We start from the raw sequence: 18,310 nt of genomic DNA on the forward strand, positions 1-18,310 counted from the left end.
GGAATTTTTGTTTTGTGTCCCATTCAGACGTGGACCCAGTAATACTACACGCACGGACCAGGTTTTACGGATTCAACGAAATGCAATTAGGTGGCGGTTTTCATTGGAGATTAGGAGTGAGGAAGGGCCCACCTCATGAAAATCTTCTTTTTGCATCAACACCTCATGAAAATCAGGGAGGGTGAAGATTAATTAGTTTTGGTGATGCCCGGATTCGCGTGGACCCCTATCAGACAGTGGTCAACGAGTGCTCACGAATCAACCTCGGTCCTGATGCAAAGTGCACGCAATGCCCCAACGTCGCACGGAAGCATTGACCGACAGGTGGGCCGTCGCGGTCCCACCCACTCCAAGAGACACCGGATGTGACAGAGCACCGTCCTATTCCACTGCCACGTGGACCCCACTTGTCAGCTTGGTGTCTTCCCCAACCTTCGCAGCTCTGCTCCGCGCACCCCCCGATCGGGCCCACGCGCCATCGTCTCCCCCAATTCCTTCTCCTCCTCCTCGGCGATGGTTTGATCGGATCCACCAGCCCGACCCGGCCCAGATCTGGCGCCGCCATGGCCGACCACTCCGACTCCGACTCCTCCCCCAAGTCCTCTTCCTCCTCCTCTGCATCCTCCTCCTCCGCCCGCCGACGCTCTCCCCCGCGCGTCCGGGCACACTCCGACGAGGGCGGCAGCAGCGACGGCGTCCTCGTCGAGCTCCCCTCGCAGGTATCATCGCAACCGCGGCTCCAACCGCTCTGCCATCTCCATTTTGATACCCTGGTCCGCACGAACAAATGGAATGGGTTACGGAAGCTCCTGCCTCTGCACCGTGTAGGATGCGCGGAGCCCCGGGGCAGACCCAGACGCTGGTATCTTCGTCAGCATGCCCGCCGACGATGCCACCAGCGGCGAGACCTTCGAGGATGCCCCTGACGACCTCGCAACCGCTCGCTCGCTCGATGAATCCATCGCCGTCATCGACTTCCCGGACGAGTCTAGCGCCGCTGCCGAGTGCCGCAAGTACAAGGTATTGCTTCCTTTTGCTTTTCACACTAGTTAAGTTCATGTTATTTTGCACTTGAATTGCAACGTGCCAGCTCCATTCTCTGATCTGACTATAAGATGATGTGAACTGGGCTTGGTTCAGGAAGAGAGAGATGTGTGTGCACGGGAGGCAGCGACACTCCGGAGAATGCTACAGGAGCTGGTGGGGCAGGAAGTGAGTTCGTTGCATGCAGATGATCCTGATGAGAGGGCACCACTGCACTCAATGCTGGATGATTGCTCGAGACTTGTGCTTGAACTGAATTCAGTGACGCGTTCCAGGGAGCAGGAGGTTGACAGCTTACGTGCCAGGGCTGCTGAGGTCGAAGTGTCAAAAGAGGTTGTGGATGCATACCTTGGTTCGTGGAGGCAAGTGTCAGAACTAGCTATTGGGCGAATGGTTGCATCGGTCGATGCCGTGGTTGGGAAAGATGCCATCAGTTTTGAGGGTGTTGATCAAGACGGGATATCTGTTGTCGAAAGGAAAACTTTGTTGCTAACAGAGCGGTACAGGCAGGTTTTATTGGGCATTGAACAACTTGAGCAGGTCTTGGCAGAGGTTAAGCCTGGTTTTGTGGCCATGGGTCAATGCGATCACGCCACTATTTTAGGTAATGTTTCAGAGGAATTGGTCAGTAGCAAGAGAAGTGAAGCAAATTTCATGCAAAAGTTGAACAGTTTCGTGCAAGAAAACAAAATCCTTACTGAAGAGCTTGAGAAAATGAAAGCTGCTCGAGATATAGCAAATGCTGAAGCAGGCAAAACAAAGGCAGAAATTGAGCAGATGGAGCATAGATTATCAACTACTAAAGAGAAGCTCAGCTTGGCTGTCACAAAGGGCAAGTCGTTGGTGCAGCATCGTGATTCCTTAAAGCAGACACTGGCTGAAAAATCAGGTGAGCTGGAGAGGTGCATGGTGGAGTTGCAACAGAGGTCTGATGCCTTGCAAGAATCTGAGGGCAGACTTGAGGAGCTTAAGATGTTGTTAGATGAAAAGTCAGCGGAACATGAGAAATGTTTGGACGAGCTTAGAGAAACATACAACGCATGGGAAGCTGCTAAGGCAAGCATTGAGCAACTAAATGATGTAAACACTACACTTACAATAAGTGATGGGTTCCTTCAACGCATTGGAGAGGTTATGTCAGAGGCAACATTTCCAGAGGATCTGCTTTCCTTGGAGATGATTGACAGATTGGAATGGTTGGTTGAACAAAAGAAAATTGCAGACATGGTCTTCTTGGAGCACCGGAAAGTTAAAGATATTCTAGGCTCGGTTGACTTTCCACACTCAGTCTTAACTGGTGAACTTGATTCACAAATCACTTGGCTAGTCAACTCACTGGACCAGGCCAAAGATGATGCGGCGCGGATGCAGAATGAGTCTTCTGAAGCTCTTCATAGGCTGTCTGCACATGAATCAAAACTGGTCTCAATGCATGAGGAAATTGACCGTTTAACCATAGTTCTATTGGAAGAGAAGCAGGCAAAGGACATACTTGTAAATGAACTTTCTGAATTAATGTCCGTATACAATGGTGCTGTTGATAAATTATCTGTTATCTCATCGCAGAATACTGAGCTTGTAAAGGCATTTGTAGAGGTTTCTGATGTCAAATGGGAGGACAATGAGCCCCTGGAGACTACGAAATTGGTGGACCAGTGCGTAAGCAGTATCCAGCGAAGAGCAAAATCCTCTCCTATTGAGTGTGAAAGTTTAGAGAAGTTACAAACACTAGTGTATACCCTACATCAGGAATTAACACTTTGTAAATTAATTCTTGAAGAAGACATGACTGATAGATCTGAGAAAATGAGACTATCAGGTGAACTACAAAAAATGACAGAGGCGATTTATGTTTTGAAAAATGAAAAGGACTCATTACAGAAAGAGTTTGAAAAGGTGGACGAAAAATCATCATTGCTTAGGGAGAAGCTGTCAATGGCCGTGAAAAAGGGGAAAGGTTTGGTACAGGAGCGTGAAGGACTCAAGCGAGTCCTCGATGAGAAGAACTCTGAGATAGAGAAGCTAAGACATGCTATTGATGAAAAGATCTCTGAAACAGAGAATGTAAAGCATGCTTTGGATAGGAATAGCTCTGAGATAGAGAAGCTGAAACATGCTCTGGATGAAAAGAATTCTGAGCTAGAAAAGCTCAGACAAGCTCTGGATGTGAATAACTCTGAAACAGAGAATCTAAAACAAGCTCTGGATGAGAATAACTCTATATCAGATAAGCTAAAACGAGATCTGGAAGCAAGGAACACAGAAATGGAGAATCTGAAATATGAGATAGTGTCAAGAGAATCTGCAAATACTGATCTCAGAGAACAAGTTGCGAATTTATCTTCTCAGGTTACGCATTTTGATAAGCTGCAGTTGGACATTATTTCCCTTAGTGAGGAAAAGGGTAAAGTAGATAACATGCTGGAAGAAGCTAAAGTTTCCTTGGGCATTCTAGTTGATTCAGTATCAAGCGTCGCTCTTCCTGTCGATCACACCTCTGAGGACCCTGTGAAAAAAATAAGCCAGATCGCCCAATACATAATGGAGTCACAAGCTGCTAAGAATCATGTGGAGAATGAGCTACAGAGAGCACACGAGCAAGTTACTTTGGAAGCTGGCAGGCTTTCTGATTCCTATTCTACTATAAAGATATTAGAAGATGAGTTGAGTAAATTAAATGAGTATATTTCTTCTACTTCTGAAGAGAAATACCAAATGCAATTGCGTACTGCTGCTGTAGAGGAGGAGTTGGAGAAAACAAATGAGGAACTGGCTCATAATGCCAACAAACTAGAAGATGCCAATGCAACTATTAACTCACTGCAACATGCATTATCACAGACTAGAACAGATGTTGCTATTCTTAGTGCTGAAAAGAATGAAGCTGGAGCCAAACATGAAATGGAAACCAGTGCTCTTAATGCTAAGCTAGCTAAATGTTTGGAAGAGTTGGATAAAAGTCATGGAAACTTACAAAGTCATTCAACCGAACATCATGGTTACCTTGAGAAGCTTAGCACACTTGTAATGGATGATAGTATGATATCATTGATGGCTGAAGAATTTGAAAAGAAGGTCAGCACCTTGAGAGATATGAGCCTTACAGTGAAGGGTATGCATGAACACCTCGCTGCAATGGGGTTCCAGATTGATCCTATTATGGAGGTAAAGTGTTTTTATGGTTGCATGATTTTTCCCAAAAGTATTTCTTTGATTTATTTGTTCCGTGTGTTGCAGTATATTTACTATTTGTCAAACCTACTGGTTTTCTAGCATTACTTGTTCTGCCAGGACACTATTTCCAACAATAATGTAGTTATTGTGTTACTGGACTTAGTTCAATGCTTCCCCACCGTTTATTCATAACGCAGCTTTTGTTTGTTGGACCTGTCCCGTTTGTAATGTAGTTTTCATGTATGTAACTGATGACTAGTTGGTTGGATGACTTCGCATTTTGAGCTGTCAACGTGTCGTGTCTTGTCATGTTAGGAATTGTTCTAGCTTTATGGCCTATGCGGCAAGTTAGACATTGCCCACCTACAGTTTCTTATGTTACTTTGGACGATGAATCTCCCTCTCCCTCCCTCCTCCGCATTCGCCTCTTTTTCAAGTTTTTGCTCTGCTTGGTTTTGGAATTATTTTTCTCAAGTAGAATAATTGTGCTTATTTGACTTCAGCATATTTAAACATAACCTGGTTTTTTAATATACACATAAGCAGGATTCAGAGTTTGGCAAGCTTTTCTCTCTTCAAGACTACAATAACTTTGTTACCGGAAGAATGCTTGACAGAAAAAACAGAAAAGAGAATATTGATGATGATTCATCCTTGAGTAATATTGTTGAACAATGCAGCAATCAAGCTGGACATTTCTCTGGATTTTTTAAAGATCTATCAGGTTACATGAGTGACAATATTATATTGTTGCTCCGTGCTTTGCAATTAGCAAGCAGCAACTTTGCTCGTACTTTAGAAGAGCACGACTCCTTGAAGATTGAACTGGAGAACAAGGACGCTCAGAACAGAGCTCAAGAAGATGAATTGCTTTCGCTGCAAAAAGAGCTCAGGGCAATGTCATCAAAATGTATTTATTGCACTGAACAGATTCAAATTATTTTTGATGACTTGCTTGATTTAGGTGACGCAATAGACTTGGCAACAGGCAACTCCAGCATCGTATCGAAAGTAGGACAAACTTTGTCTGTTTTGAAGGACGAGGAGTCTGGTGATTATATAAAGGTGGTGGACACTTTAGTATCTTCCATGAACAAACTGAAGTCAGTGTCTCAGAGGTTATCTGATATTAAGGGGTTAGTGATAACTTTGTTAGGTGAGTTGAAAATGAGACTGAAACAAGCCGAGTCAGCTGCTGAAACTGCTTCAAATGACCACCAGTTGTATTTGGAAAGAGTATGCAAACTGGAGGAAGATCTCAGAACTGTATATGATGAGCGCAATGGAATGGAAATAAGGATTCAGGAATACCAGGAAAGAGAGGGTGTGTTGAAGGCAAGAGAATTAGAGTTGCTGTCACTTGAACAAACTACAGTAGAAAGAGGTAATTTCCCATGAAACTATTAAGTAGACATTCATATGGTCAACGTTTTATTTCAAACTTACTTATTATTTTTCTTGTCTTAACAGGTACAACTGATGCAATTTCAAAGGATCAGCTGGAAGCACTTGTTGAAAAAGTAAATAAACTAAATATACCATCTGACGAGTCGCATTTGCGTAGGGAAGTGGCTATGTTCTCTAGTCCCATGGACAAACTCTTCTTTGTTATTGATGAATTTGATGCACTCCAACGTGAAGCGGAGACCTTAAGATATGAAAATGAAGATTTACAGTTAAATCTTGAATCTCATGCTCGTGAAATTGAAAAGCTCAAGGAGGTTTGCAGAAACATTGATTCAAATCGTAGGGAGTTGGAATCAAAAAGCAGTGAACTGCTTGAGGTAACAGTCAGTATGGAGCGAATGATTCAGCGGTTTGGATATCTTGCTGGAAAAGATGTGCTGGAAGATAATAAACCTGCAAGCACACAAACACTCTTACCAAAGCTGGAAAAACTAATAATCGCCTCAAGTATGGAATCTGGGAATGCCAAGTCTGTAAAACAGGAGCTGGGATCGAAGTTGCAGGCCAGGGAAAAGACAGTTGATGAGTTATCAGCAAAAGTTAAGATGCTTGAGGACTTGTATCATTCTCAGCTTGTGCAGCCAGAGGTTAGTAAAGACAGAGCATTTGACGCATCTTCCACGGCAATTGGTTCAGACATATCCGAGATTGAAGATTTGGTAAGCCCTCGTTGTCTTATGGTTCCTTCATTGCTTTGTTACTTGTCTACGTGATCTTTCAAGATATGTTAATGCTGTCCCAATGTTTCTTTTATTATATATAGCGGTGTCACTGTTTTTTCATCATGATTTGCCTGGCCATGGGCCTTATGCTTGCGGTTTCTTGGTATTTCCCATGTCAGTAGTTCTAACAGTTCACTGCGCATGAGCTAGATTTCACATACCAGCACATATCTTGACACTTGACAGGTGAATAAAAATTGCATATATCCTGGGTTGTAATAATTCACTGTTTTATTGTTCTTTGTAGGGACCAACGGGGAAGGCATCGGTTTCATCTGTCCCTACTGCTGCACATGCTAGAGTAATGCGGAAGGGTTCATCCGACCATCTTGTTCTTAATATGGGCTCAGAGTCTGAACGCCTAATTGCTGCACATGATTCGGATGACAAAGGTAACATAGCCTATATTTTTAGTCATTTTGAAGTGTTTCAATTAATACAAGTGTCATAACAATGCCATATTTTCTGTATTGAAGGGCGTATTAAGTCATTGCATACATCTGGCTTGATTCCAGCACAAGGAAAGCACATCGCTGACAGAGTTGATGGCATCTGGTAAGCTATTTTGAAATCAACAAGTAATGATTTTCAAACTCAGGTGTCACTGGGGGAACTAAAAGGCATATCTTTGCTCTGAATTTGAACTTTTCTCTTTTCCGTCTGTTTCCTTTAATTTATAGTCAAGTATAAATATCTGTGTCAATCTTGAGTCTGGAGTTCTACTTGGACGTCTCATGAACCAAAATGACTTGTGTAATTGCACGAAGGCCCTAGCTATTAGATGCACTAGATATGCCCCTTAATAGTTGAGTTAAGTACGTTTGCCAGCTCAGATTTACTTCTAAGAGAGGAGATGGAGAACTTATTGCTTCCTTGTTGATTGAATTTCTTTCACTGCTGTCATGGTTGTGTGGAAGTTCAGTAGTGCATACTACATGCTGGTTTTTAGTCGATCTGCCTTGTATCTTTCTGCAGGGTCTCAGGGAGCCAAATTCTGATGAACCGGCCGCGAGCAAGGCTAGGACTCTTGGCGTATTGGCTCTTCCTGCACCTATGGTTGGTAGGCAGCATCTTGTGACACTGCTTGTGAATAACCAACCCCCTAATAGCATAACTGTACAATAGCGTGGATCCATAGTTTTACCTTTTTTCTCTCTCCTTCCTTTTTATATACTATAGAAATGTCATTCTTTGCGTCTCCTGCTCCCTTTTCAAATTTGTACTCGAGCACGATGTGCCAGATTCCGCAAGCAGGATGTAATATGTGCAGAAGATAACAATACCATTCTTTGTTACGCTGGAGAAGTGAATGTTTGGACGAGAGTTTTCTGTGTGTTTCCTTTGGGAAGCAAGATGTCCAACTGGCTATAGCGTGACGTGTTGCTGATCAAAATGAAAGGCTTATAAGACTAGCTTATTTCTTGTTATCGTTGTTCAGGGAGGGTGTTCTGTTTGGCTGGCAATTTATTACTAATTATTATGCGGTGGTAAGGCTTCACTTTTCAAACTACATGAAGGTGTATCATGACCTATTCTGCATTTGTGGCACAAAATTATTGATATAGTTAAGGTCTCGTCACAGGATTATTAGAGATACTACCGAAGAATTCCTACTTTAATGCCACCAATTATTCTTTGTCAACAAAACGGAACTTACAAGGTTAAAAAAATAGACTTCAGAAGACAGAGATATATGAAAATTTAATGGAAAAGGTTTGTTGCAATGACAACTTTGGGCACGTCGTAACGGTAAAAAAAATGCTTTGGACACCAGACAAGTGTTTGCAATGCAAGTGCGACATGGGTCATGTTGTAAACAGTATGTCGTAGCTGAATGGCTGACGTGCCCCATCTGTCATGTTGCAAACCTTACTAAGGGGTTTATTGCAATGACAACATAGGGCAATGTCGCAACGGTCAAAAAATGCTTTGGACGGCAGACAAGTGTTTGCAGTGCAAGCACAACATGGGGCATGTTGCAAACGGTATGTTGCAGTTAAATGGCTGGCGTGACCCATATCGAAAGCTATCATAGGCAGGATCCAACGATCGTGAACGTGGCATATCCGATCAACGCGTCAGCCAACCGATGCATAGGGCATGCCTTAATTAGTTAATTTAGTTTGTTTCACAAAATACCATTTTAGGCCCCGTTTGGATCCAAAGTATGTTTTAGTGTTTTTTCTTTCTAGAATACCATGATTTTGATTTCTAAGAAAGAAACCTATAATAAGCCGCAAAAAAGAAGAAGAAACCTATAGTTAAATGCTTGGTGTTGGGGTTTAATAAACTATGATGTAAAAATTGTGGTATCCCGCGTAGTACTCCCTCCATTTCATAATGTAGCGTGTCCATGTTTTTCGAGATTTAACTTTGACCATAAATTTAACTAACATGACGACTGCGGCGGGAGCATGGCTTATACCTTTGATTTCGTATTCGAAAGAAGTTTTTAAAGGTATAACTTTCCAGTAAAATGATTTATATATTATTGGTCTAACTTATGGTCAAAGTTGAATCTCGAAAAATATGGGCACACTACATTATGGAATGGAGGAAATATGTTTTTTTTGGAGAAATACTTCGTTGACCACTTTGCACATCAGCAGTTATTCCTAGGTTGAATGATTGAGTGGTGATATTACAATCCATTAGGGGTCAAACTGAAGGAAATATGCCCTAGAGGCAATAATAAAGTTATTATTTATTTCCTTATTTCATGATAAATGTTTATTATTCATGCTAAAATTATATTAACCGGAAACATAATACATGTGTGAATACACAGACAAACATAGTGTCACTAGTATGCCTCTACTTGACTAGCTCGTGAATCGAAGATGGTTAAATTTCCTAACCATATACATGAGTTGTCATTTGATTAACGGGATCACATCATTAGGAGAATGATGTGATTGACTTGACCCATTCCGTTAGCTTAGCACTTGATCGTTTAGTATGTTGCTATTGCTTTCTTCATGACTTATACATGTTCCTATGACTATGAGATTATGTAACTCCCGCTTACCGGAGGAACACTTTGTGTGCTACCAAACGTCACAACGTAGCTGAATGATTATAAAGGTGCTCTACAGGTGTCTCCGAAGGTACTTGTTGAGTTGACGTATTTCGAGATTAGGATTTGTCACTCCAATTGTCGGAGAGGTATCTCTAGGCCCTCTCGGTAATGCACATCACTATAAGCCTTGCAAGCAATGTAGCTAATGAGTTAGTTACGGGATGATGCATTACATAACGAGTAAAGAGACTTGCCGGTAACGAGATTGAACTAGGTATTGAGATACCGACGATCGAATCTCGGGCAAGTAACATACCGATGACAAAGGGAACAACGTATGTTGTTATGCGGTTTGACCGATAACGATCTTTGTAGAATATGTAGGAGCCAATATGAGCATCCAGGTTCCGCTATTGGTTATTGACCGGAGACGTGTCTCGGTCATGTCTACATAGTTCTCGAACCCGTAGGGTCCGCACGCTTAAAGTTAGAAGACGGTTATATTATGAGTTTATGTGTTTTGATGTACCGAAGTTAGTTCGGAGTCCCGGATGTGATCACGGACATGACGAGGAGTCTCGAAATGGTCGAGACATGAATATTGATATATTGGACGACTATATTCGGACACCGGAATGGTTCCGGGGGTTATCGGATATATACCGGAGTACCGGGGGGTTACCGGAACCCCCCACCCCCGGATGTTAATGGGCCTCATGGGCCCAAGTGGTGGAAGAGGAGAGGCGGCCAAGGGGCAGCCGCCCCCCCCCTCAAGTCCGAATTGGACAAGGAGTGGGGGCGGCGCCCCCTTTCCTTTCCCCCTCTCTCTCCTTCCCTCTCCTCTCCTACTCCAACAAGGAAGGGGGGAGTCCTACTCCCGGTGGGAGTAGGACTCCTCATGGGGCGCGGCAAGGGTGGCCGGCCCCCTCCCCCTCCTCCATCCTTTATATACGGGGAGGGAGGCACCCCCTAGAGACACAACAATTGATCCCTTGGATCTCTTAGCCGTGTGCGGTGCCCCCGCCACCATAGTCCACCTCGATAATATTGTAGCGGTGCTTAGGCGAAGCCCTGCGTCGGTAGAACATCATCATCGTCACCACGCCATCGTGCTGACGGAACTCTCCCTCAAAGCTCGGCTGGATCAGAGTTCAAGGGACGTCATCGAGTTGAACGTGTGCTGAACTCAGAGGTGCCGTGTAACGCCCCGGATTCGATGCGCCAGGTGTCTGCCAGTTATTCGCCGTCGTTGCCATGTCATTTCCTTGCATGTTGCATTTCGCCATGTCATCATCTGCATTTCATCTGCATGTTTTCCAAAACTTGCATCTGTTCGGGTCCTCCCGGTTCTCTCCGTTGTCCGTTCGAAGTCCAGACCTCTCGCGCGTGCCCCGTCGCCCCTCTCTGACCTTGTTTCGTGTGCGGGTGTTAAACTTTCTCGGAATGGCCCGAGGTTTGCCAAGCGGCCTTGGTATAGCACCGGTAGACCGCCTGTCAAGTTTCGTGCCATTTGGAGTTCGTTTGATACTCCAACGGTTAACCGCGTAGCCCGAAACCCCCCTTTTCTCTTGCAGCCCAACACCCTTCCAAAGTGGCCCAAAACCCATCCAAACCCCCTCCATGCTTTCGGTCGTTCGATCACGATCGTGTGGGCGAAAACCGCTCCTCATTTGGACTCTCCTAACTCCCTCTAGCTATAAAAACGTCCTCCCCGTCCATTTTCGCGGATCAAACCCTAGCCTCTCTCCCTCTCAGCCGCCGGACGCGTCCGCATCACGCCGGACATGTCCACCGGCCGCCGCCACGTCGCTCCAGCCAACCAGCGACCGCCACCTCATCCCCGCCGCCGCTCCTGGCCAACCCGCGGCCGCCACATCAGCGCCCACGCCTTCCTCCTCGCGCCCGCGACCGCCGAGGCCCGCTAAGCCCAGCGCGGGCCCACGGGGCCCGTTCGCCGCCGCTGCCCGGCCCGAGCGCCCGCCCGCGCCCGAGCGCCTGGCCGCCGCCGCCCTCCGCCGCCTCGCCGTCGGGCTCCCTCCGTCGCCCGCTCATCCTCGCGCCGCCGCTGAAGCCCGGCCCCGCCGCCGCCGAGGCGCCCCGCGTCGCCGCCCCGGCCGCCGCTCCTCCCAGCCGGCGCCGCCCCGCCCCTTCGCCGCCGGCAGCCGCCTCCGCCCCGAAGCTCGCCGCCCCATCCAACTCCGGCCAGATCCGGCCGGGAATGGGGGCCCCGCGGCCGGATCCATCCTCCCCCGGCTTCCCCGACCTCTCCCTCGACTCCGACCGCCGGATCCGCCCTTCTCCGGCGAACTCCGGCGAACCTCAAAATCTGTGCGGACCGAAGGTTGACCCCGTTTTCTTCCAAGTCCCGAAGTTTTTCAACATTATCATGCCATGTTCATCGCATCATATCTCCGTGCATGTAGCTCCATTTTGTGCGTGTAATATGTCAAATTGTTCGTCTCAACGAGTACTTCATTTCATTCCATTGCATAATGTTCATTTGAGCTCATTTGATGCCTTAATCATCGTTGCAAGAGTGCTAGGTGATGTTGTCTGCTGTCTGTTAACAGAACTTGCTCATTTGTCATTTTTGCCATGTTTGATGTGTGCATCCTATGAGGTTGATGTCTACATGTGTTTTGAACTATGCCATGCCATCTTTACAGGGGTTCCATCCATGTATTTTTGTGAGTTGTGTAGTGAGTGCATCAAGCTTGTTAAGTAGGGTACTTGCTGTTACTGTTTTGCTAGGCTGAATCTGTTATTTCGTGATGCTATGTAAACTTGCTGCTACAAGTCATTCTATGCATAATCTGGAGATGTTCACTAAGGAGGTTTTGTTATACATGTCATGCTCTATCCATCCATGCCACTGGTTGCATTTATAGCTTGCTGTAGGTTGTTGTAATCTTGCTCTCAAATTGCTAAATAATGTTGCTGTCAACCAGTTAACATTAAGTTCAGTTGTTGCCATGATTGTTGCTAGTGATCCATGAATCCTATGAACTTGTTCTTGCCATGCTTAGCTTCATAAACATGCCTTCTTACTGCTGATTGCCTTGCCATGCCATTTGTTACTCTGTGGTGAGTGGTACAAGCTCACCAACATGCCTACTTATTGTCGTTTCTGCCATGTATGAATCTGTATTATAACTTGCTATGTTTACATGGGTGCCATCATATCTTCTGATCCTTTTTGGCTCATGGTCAGTAAGGGACTTTTGTTCTATGCAATTAGTAGGTTCATGACATGCATTTGTTTGCCATGATAAGTTCCTGTAACATGTTGTTTGATAGCTCTAAACATTGCAACCTGATGTTATTTTCTGCAAAGTCTGAACTGTTATTATTTGCAATCTTGCCATGCGTGTTTGAGCATGTTCTAGTGATTTCTGAAGTTAGCTCAGTGTTCATGTTTTGTTATGCTTTACCTGTACATCATGCCCATACCTTTTGTTTTCTTGTTGAGGTCCTGTAGCTTGTTGTTTTGATGCTTGCAAGATGCCTAGTTGCTGTTTTGGACAGATTGTTGCTATATCTTGTATAGTGTGTGTGTTGAACCGTTCCTCCGTTTTGAGTGTGCTCTATATGAAACTTGCTTGATTTTGTATATAGTTTCATATTATCATGTTGCATCCTTGTTTTGAGGTGTTTTCTTGATGTTTGGATGCGTTTTGCATCAATGCCATGCTTGACTTGTTAGGCTCATATCTTCTAGGTCGTAGCTCCGAATTAAATGAACTTTATATGTAACTTGACTAGAATCTCGTGTAGATCATCTTGGTGCATCTTAACTTGCTGTTTAACAACTTGAACATAAGGTTTATTCAAATTTGGACTAATTTCGAAATTTTCATATGAGGACTTCCGGAATTGTTATATGTTGTTCCCGGCCTCATTTAAACTTGCCTTGATGTGTTGCTCTTGTATGCATCATCTCTTGCCATGAGTAGCTTCATGTAGCCTTGTCATGCATCATGCTTAGTCGTGCATCATGTCTTGTATATGTGTGGTGTGTTTACTATGTTGTGTGCTTCTTCTCGATAGTTCCCGTTTCGTTGCGATCGTGAGGATTCGTTTGTCTACGCTTGGTTCGTCTTTGTGGCTTCATCTTCTTCATGGACTCGTTCTTCTTCCTTGCGAGATTTCAGGCAAGATGACTGCTACCCTGGATCTCACTACTATCATTGCTATGCTAGTTGCTTCGTTCTATCGCTAGGCTGCATTACCTATCTTTTGCTCATCAAGCCTCCCAAATTGCCATGAACCTCTAACCTTTGACACCCTTCCTAGCAAACCATTGCTTGGCTATGTTACCGCTTTGCTCAGCCCCTCTTATAGCATTGTTAGTTGCAGGTGTAGTTGAAGATTGCTCCATGGTGAACAGGATTTTGGTTGGGATATCACAATATCTCTTATATTATTAATGCATCTATATACTTGGTAAAGGATGGAAGGCTCGGCCTTATGCCTGGTGTTTTGTTCCACTCTTGCCTCCCTAGTTTCCATCATACCGGTGTTATGTTCCCAGATTTTGCGTTCCTTATGCAGTTGGGTGATTTATGGGACCCCCTTGACAGTTCGCTTTGAATAAAACTCCTCCAGCAAGGCCCAACATTGGTTTTACCATTTGCCTCACCACCACCTATATTTCCCTTGGGAGTAATTAACCCAAGGGTCATCTTTATTTTAGCCCCCCCGGGCCAATGCTTGTGTAAGTGTTGGTCCAAACTAGAGCACCGTGCGGGACCATCCCTTGGCAACTTGGGTTACGTCGGTACCTTTACGCTTAGCTTATCCGGTGTTGCCCTGAGAACGAGATATGTGCAGCTCCTATCGGGATTGTCGGCGCATCGGGCGGTCTTGCTGGTCTTGTTTTACCATTGTCAAAATGTCTTGTAAACCGGGATTCCGAGTCTGATCGGGTCTTCCTGGGAGAAGGTATATCCTTCGTTGATCGCGAGAACTTATCATGGGCTAAGTTGGGACACCCCTGCAGGGTATAAACTTTCGAAAGCCGTGCTTGCGGTTATAGGCAGATGGGAATTTGTTAATGTCTGGTTGTAGATAACTTGACACCAGATCCGAATTAAAACGCATCAACCGCGTGTGTAGCCGTGATGGTCTCTTCTCGGCGGAGTCTGGGAAGTGAACACGGTCTTTGGGTTATGTTTGACGTAAGTAGGAGTTCAGGATCACCTCTTGGTCATTGCTAGCTTCACGACCGTTCCTTTGCTCTCTTCTCGCTCTTATTTGTGTATGTTAGCCACCATATATGCTTAGTCGCTGCTGCAACCTCACCACTTTACCCCTTCCTTTCCCATTAAGCTTTGCTAGTCTTGATACCCATGGTAATGGGATTGCTGAGTCCTCGTGGCTCACAAATTACTACAACAACAGTTGCAGGTACAGGTTATGCGATGATCATGACGCGAGAGCGATGCTTGCTTGCGTTGAGTTCTTCTTCTGCTTCTTCGATCAGGGGATAGGTTCCAGGTCGGCAGCCTGGGTTAGCAGGGTGGATATCATTTGAGTTTCTGTTTGTGTTTCATCCGTAGCCGGATGATGCTCTTATGTATTATGATGTTGTATTCGTGTGGCATTGTATGCCTCTTGTATGTATCCCCATCTATTATGTAATGTTGATGTAATGATATCCACCTTGCAAAAGCGTTTTAATATGCGATTCTATCCTTGGTGGGACCTTCGAGTCTCTTTAGGATAGTATCGCATATTGGGCGTGACATGCCGTGCGTTTGGTACTTGATCGGTCGAATCGTGAAGACGTACGACTATATCAACCGCGTTTTGCTAACGCTTCCGCTTTCAGTCTACGAGGGTACATGGACACACTCTCCCCTCTCGTTGCTATGCATCACCATGATCTTGCGTGTGCGTAGGAATTTTTTTGAAATTACTACGTTACCCAATAGTGGTATCAGAGCCTGGTTTTATGCGTAGATGTTATATGCACGAGTAGAACACAAGTGAGTTGTGGGCGATACAAGTCATACTGCTTACCAGCATGTCATACTTTGGTTCGGCAGTATTGTCGGATGAAGCAGCCCGGACCGACATTACACGTACGCTTATGCGATACTGGTTCTACCGACGTGCTTTGCACACAGGTGGCTGGCGGGTGTCAGTTTCTCCAACTTTAGTTGAACCGAGTGTGGCTATGCCCGGTCCTTGAGAAGGTTAAAACAACACTAACTTGACGAACTATCGTTGTGGTTTTGATGCGTAGGTAAGAACGGTTCTTGTTTAGCCCGTAGCAGCCACGTAAAACTTGCAACAACAAAGTAGAGGACGTCTTACTTATTTATGCAGGGCATGTTGTGATGTGATATGGTCAAGGCATGATGCTATATTTTATTGTATGAGATGATCATGTTTTTTAACCGAGTTATCGGCAACTGGCAGGAGCCATATGGTTGTCGCTTTATTGTATGCAATGTAATCGCCCTGTAATTGCTTTACTTTATCACTAAGCGGTAGCGATAGTCGTAGAAGCAATAGTCGGTGAGACGAGAACGATGCTACGATGGAGATCAAGGTGTCGTGCCGGTGACGATGGTGATCATGATGGTGCTTCGGAGATGGAGATCACAAGCACAAGATGATGATGGCCATATCATATCACTTAAATTGATTACATGTGATGTTTATCTTTTATGCATCTTATATTGCTTTGATTGACGGTAGCATTATAAGATGATCTCTCACTAAATTTCAAGATAAAAGTGTTCTCCCTGAGTATGCACCGTTGCCAAAGTTCGTCATGCCCAGGCACCACGTGATGATTGGGTGTGATAAGCTCTACGTCCATCTACAACGGGTGTAAGCCAGTTTTGCACACGCAGAATACTAAAGGTTAAACTTGACGAGCCTAGCATATGCAGATATGGCCTCGGAACACTGAGACCGAAAGGTCGAGCGTGAATCATATAGTAGATATGATCAACATACTGATGTTCACCATTGAAAACTACTCCATTTCACGTGATGATTGGTTATGGTTTAGTTGATTTGGATCACGCGATCACTTAGATGATTAGAGAGATGTCTATGTAAGTGGGAGTTCTTAAGTAATATGGTTAATTGAACTTAAATTTATCATGAACTTAGTCCTGGTAGTATTTTGCAAATTATGTTGTAGATCAATAACTCGCGTTGTTGCTTTCATATGTTTATTTTGATATGTTCCTAGAGAAAACCATGTTGAAAGATGTTAGTAGCAATGATGCGGATTGGATCCGTGATCTGAGGATTGTCCTCAATGCTGCACAGAAAAAATTATGTCCTTGATGCATCGCTAGGTGACAGACCTATTGCAGGAGCAGATGCAGACGTTATGAACGTTTGGCTAGCTCAGTATGATGACTACTTGATAGTTTAGTGCACCATGCTTAACAGCTTAGAATCGGGACTTCAAAGACGTTTTGAACGTCATGGGCCATATGAGATGTTCCAGGAGTTGAAGTTAATATTTCAAGCAAATACCCGAGATGAGAGATATGAAGTCTCCAACAAGTTCTATAGCTAAAAGATGGAGGAGAATTGCTCAACTAGTGAGCATGTGCTCAGATTGTCTGGGTACTACAATCGCTTGAATCAAGTGGGAGTTAATCTTCCAGATAATATAGTGATTGACAGAGTTCTCTAGTCACCATCACCAAGTTAGTAGAACTTCGTGATGAACTATAGTATGCAAAGGATGACGAAAATGATTCCCGAGCTCTTCGCGATGTTGAAATCAACGAAGGTAGAAATCAAGAAAGAGCATCAAGTGTTGATGATTGACAAGACCACTAGTTTCAAGAAAAGGGCAAAGGGAAAGAAAGGGAACTTCAAGTAGAATGACAAGCAAGTTGTCACTCTTGCAAAGAAGCCCAAAGCTGGACCAAAGCCTAAAACTGAGTGCTTACACTACAAAGGAAATGGTCACTGGAAACGGAAATGCCTTGAATATTTGGTGGATAAGAAGGATGGCAAAGTGAACAAGGGTATATTTGATATACAGGTTATTGATGTGTGCCTTACTAGTGTTTATAGTAGCCCCTGAGTATTTGATACTTGTTCGGTTGCTAAGATTAGTAACTCGAAACAGGAGTTACATAATAAATAGAGACTAGTTGAGGGGAAGTGACGATGAGTGTTGGAAGTAGTTCCAAGATTGATATGATCATCATCACACACTCCCTATACTTTCTGGATTAGTGTTAGACCTAAATAAATGTTATTTGGCGTTTGTGTTGAGCATGAATATGATTTGATCATGTTTATTGCAATACGGTTATTCATTTAAAGTCAGAGAATAATTGTTGTTATGTTTACATGAACAAAACCTTCAATGGTCATACACCCAATGAAAATAGTTTGTTGGATCTCGATCATAGTGATACACATATTCATAATATTGATGCCAAAAGATAAAAAGTTAATAATGATAGTGCAACTTATTTGTGGCACTGTCATTTGGGTCATATCAGTGTAAAGCGCATGAAGAAACTCCATAAAGATGGATTTTCAGAATCACTTGGTTATGAATCATTTGATGCTTGCGAACCGTGCCTTTTGGGCAAGATGACTAAAACTCCGTTCTCCAGAACAATGGAAATAATACATACTGATGTATGCAGACCAATGAGTATTAAGGCTCATGGCGGGTTATCGCTATTTTCTGACCTTCACAGATGATTTGAGCAGATATGGGTATATCTGCTTGATGAAACATAAGTCTGAAATAGTTGAAAGGTTCAAAGAATTTCAGAGTGAAGTGGAAGATCATCGTAACAAGAAAATGAAGTTTCCGCGATCTGACCGTAGAGACGAATATTTGAGTTACGAGTTTGGTCTTCAATTAAAACAATGTGGAGTAGTT

The 18,310-nt window shown here is 44.2% G+C and overlaps 1 protein-coding gene across 1 annotated transcript; it reads left to right on the forward strand.

Annotated features, from left to right (window-relative positions):
- The first annotated feature begins 441 nt into the window (after positions 1-441).
- On the forward strand, positions 442-7,746 carry LOC119322726 (restin homolog). The gene is made up of 8 exons (XM_037596234.1): positions 442-719; positions 829-1,020; positions 1,141-4,209; positions 4,765-5,602; positions 5,689-6,344; positions 6,655-6,799; positions 6,884-6,962; positions 7,383-7,746. Exons 1-8 carry the CDS (start codon positions 564-566, stop codon positions 7,483-7,485), a joined length of 5,238 nt encoding a protein of 1,745 aa, XP_037452131.1. The 5' UTR covers positions 442-563; the 3' UTR covers positions 7,486-7,746.
- The last annotated feature ends 10,564 nt before the right edge of the window (positions 7,747-18,310 follow it).

This window comes from Triticum dicoccoides, chromosome 6B, assembly GCF_002162155.2.
Source record: "Triticum dicoccoides isolate Atlit2015 ecotype Zavitan chromosome 6B, WEW_v2.0, whole genome shotgun sequence".
Taxonomy (NCBI): Eukaryota; Viridiplantae; Streptophyta; class Magnoliopsida; order Poales; family Poaceae; genus Triticum; species Triticum dicoccoides.

Bases quoted from the DNA above. Each gene is read 5' to 3' on its own strand.
- LOC119322726 (XM_037596234.1), top strand. From the start codon at position 564: ATGGCCGACCACTCCGACTCCGACTCCTCCCCCAAGTCCTCTTCCTCC. The intron at 5,603-5,688 runs GTAATTTCCCAT...TTGTCTTAACAG, and splicing joins ACAAACTACAGTAGAAAGAG to GTACAACTGATGCAATTTCA. The intron at 6,345-6,654 runs GTAAGCCCTCGT...TGTTCTTTGTAG, and splicing joins TATCCGAGATTGAAGATTTG to GGACCAACGGGGAAGGCATC.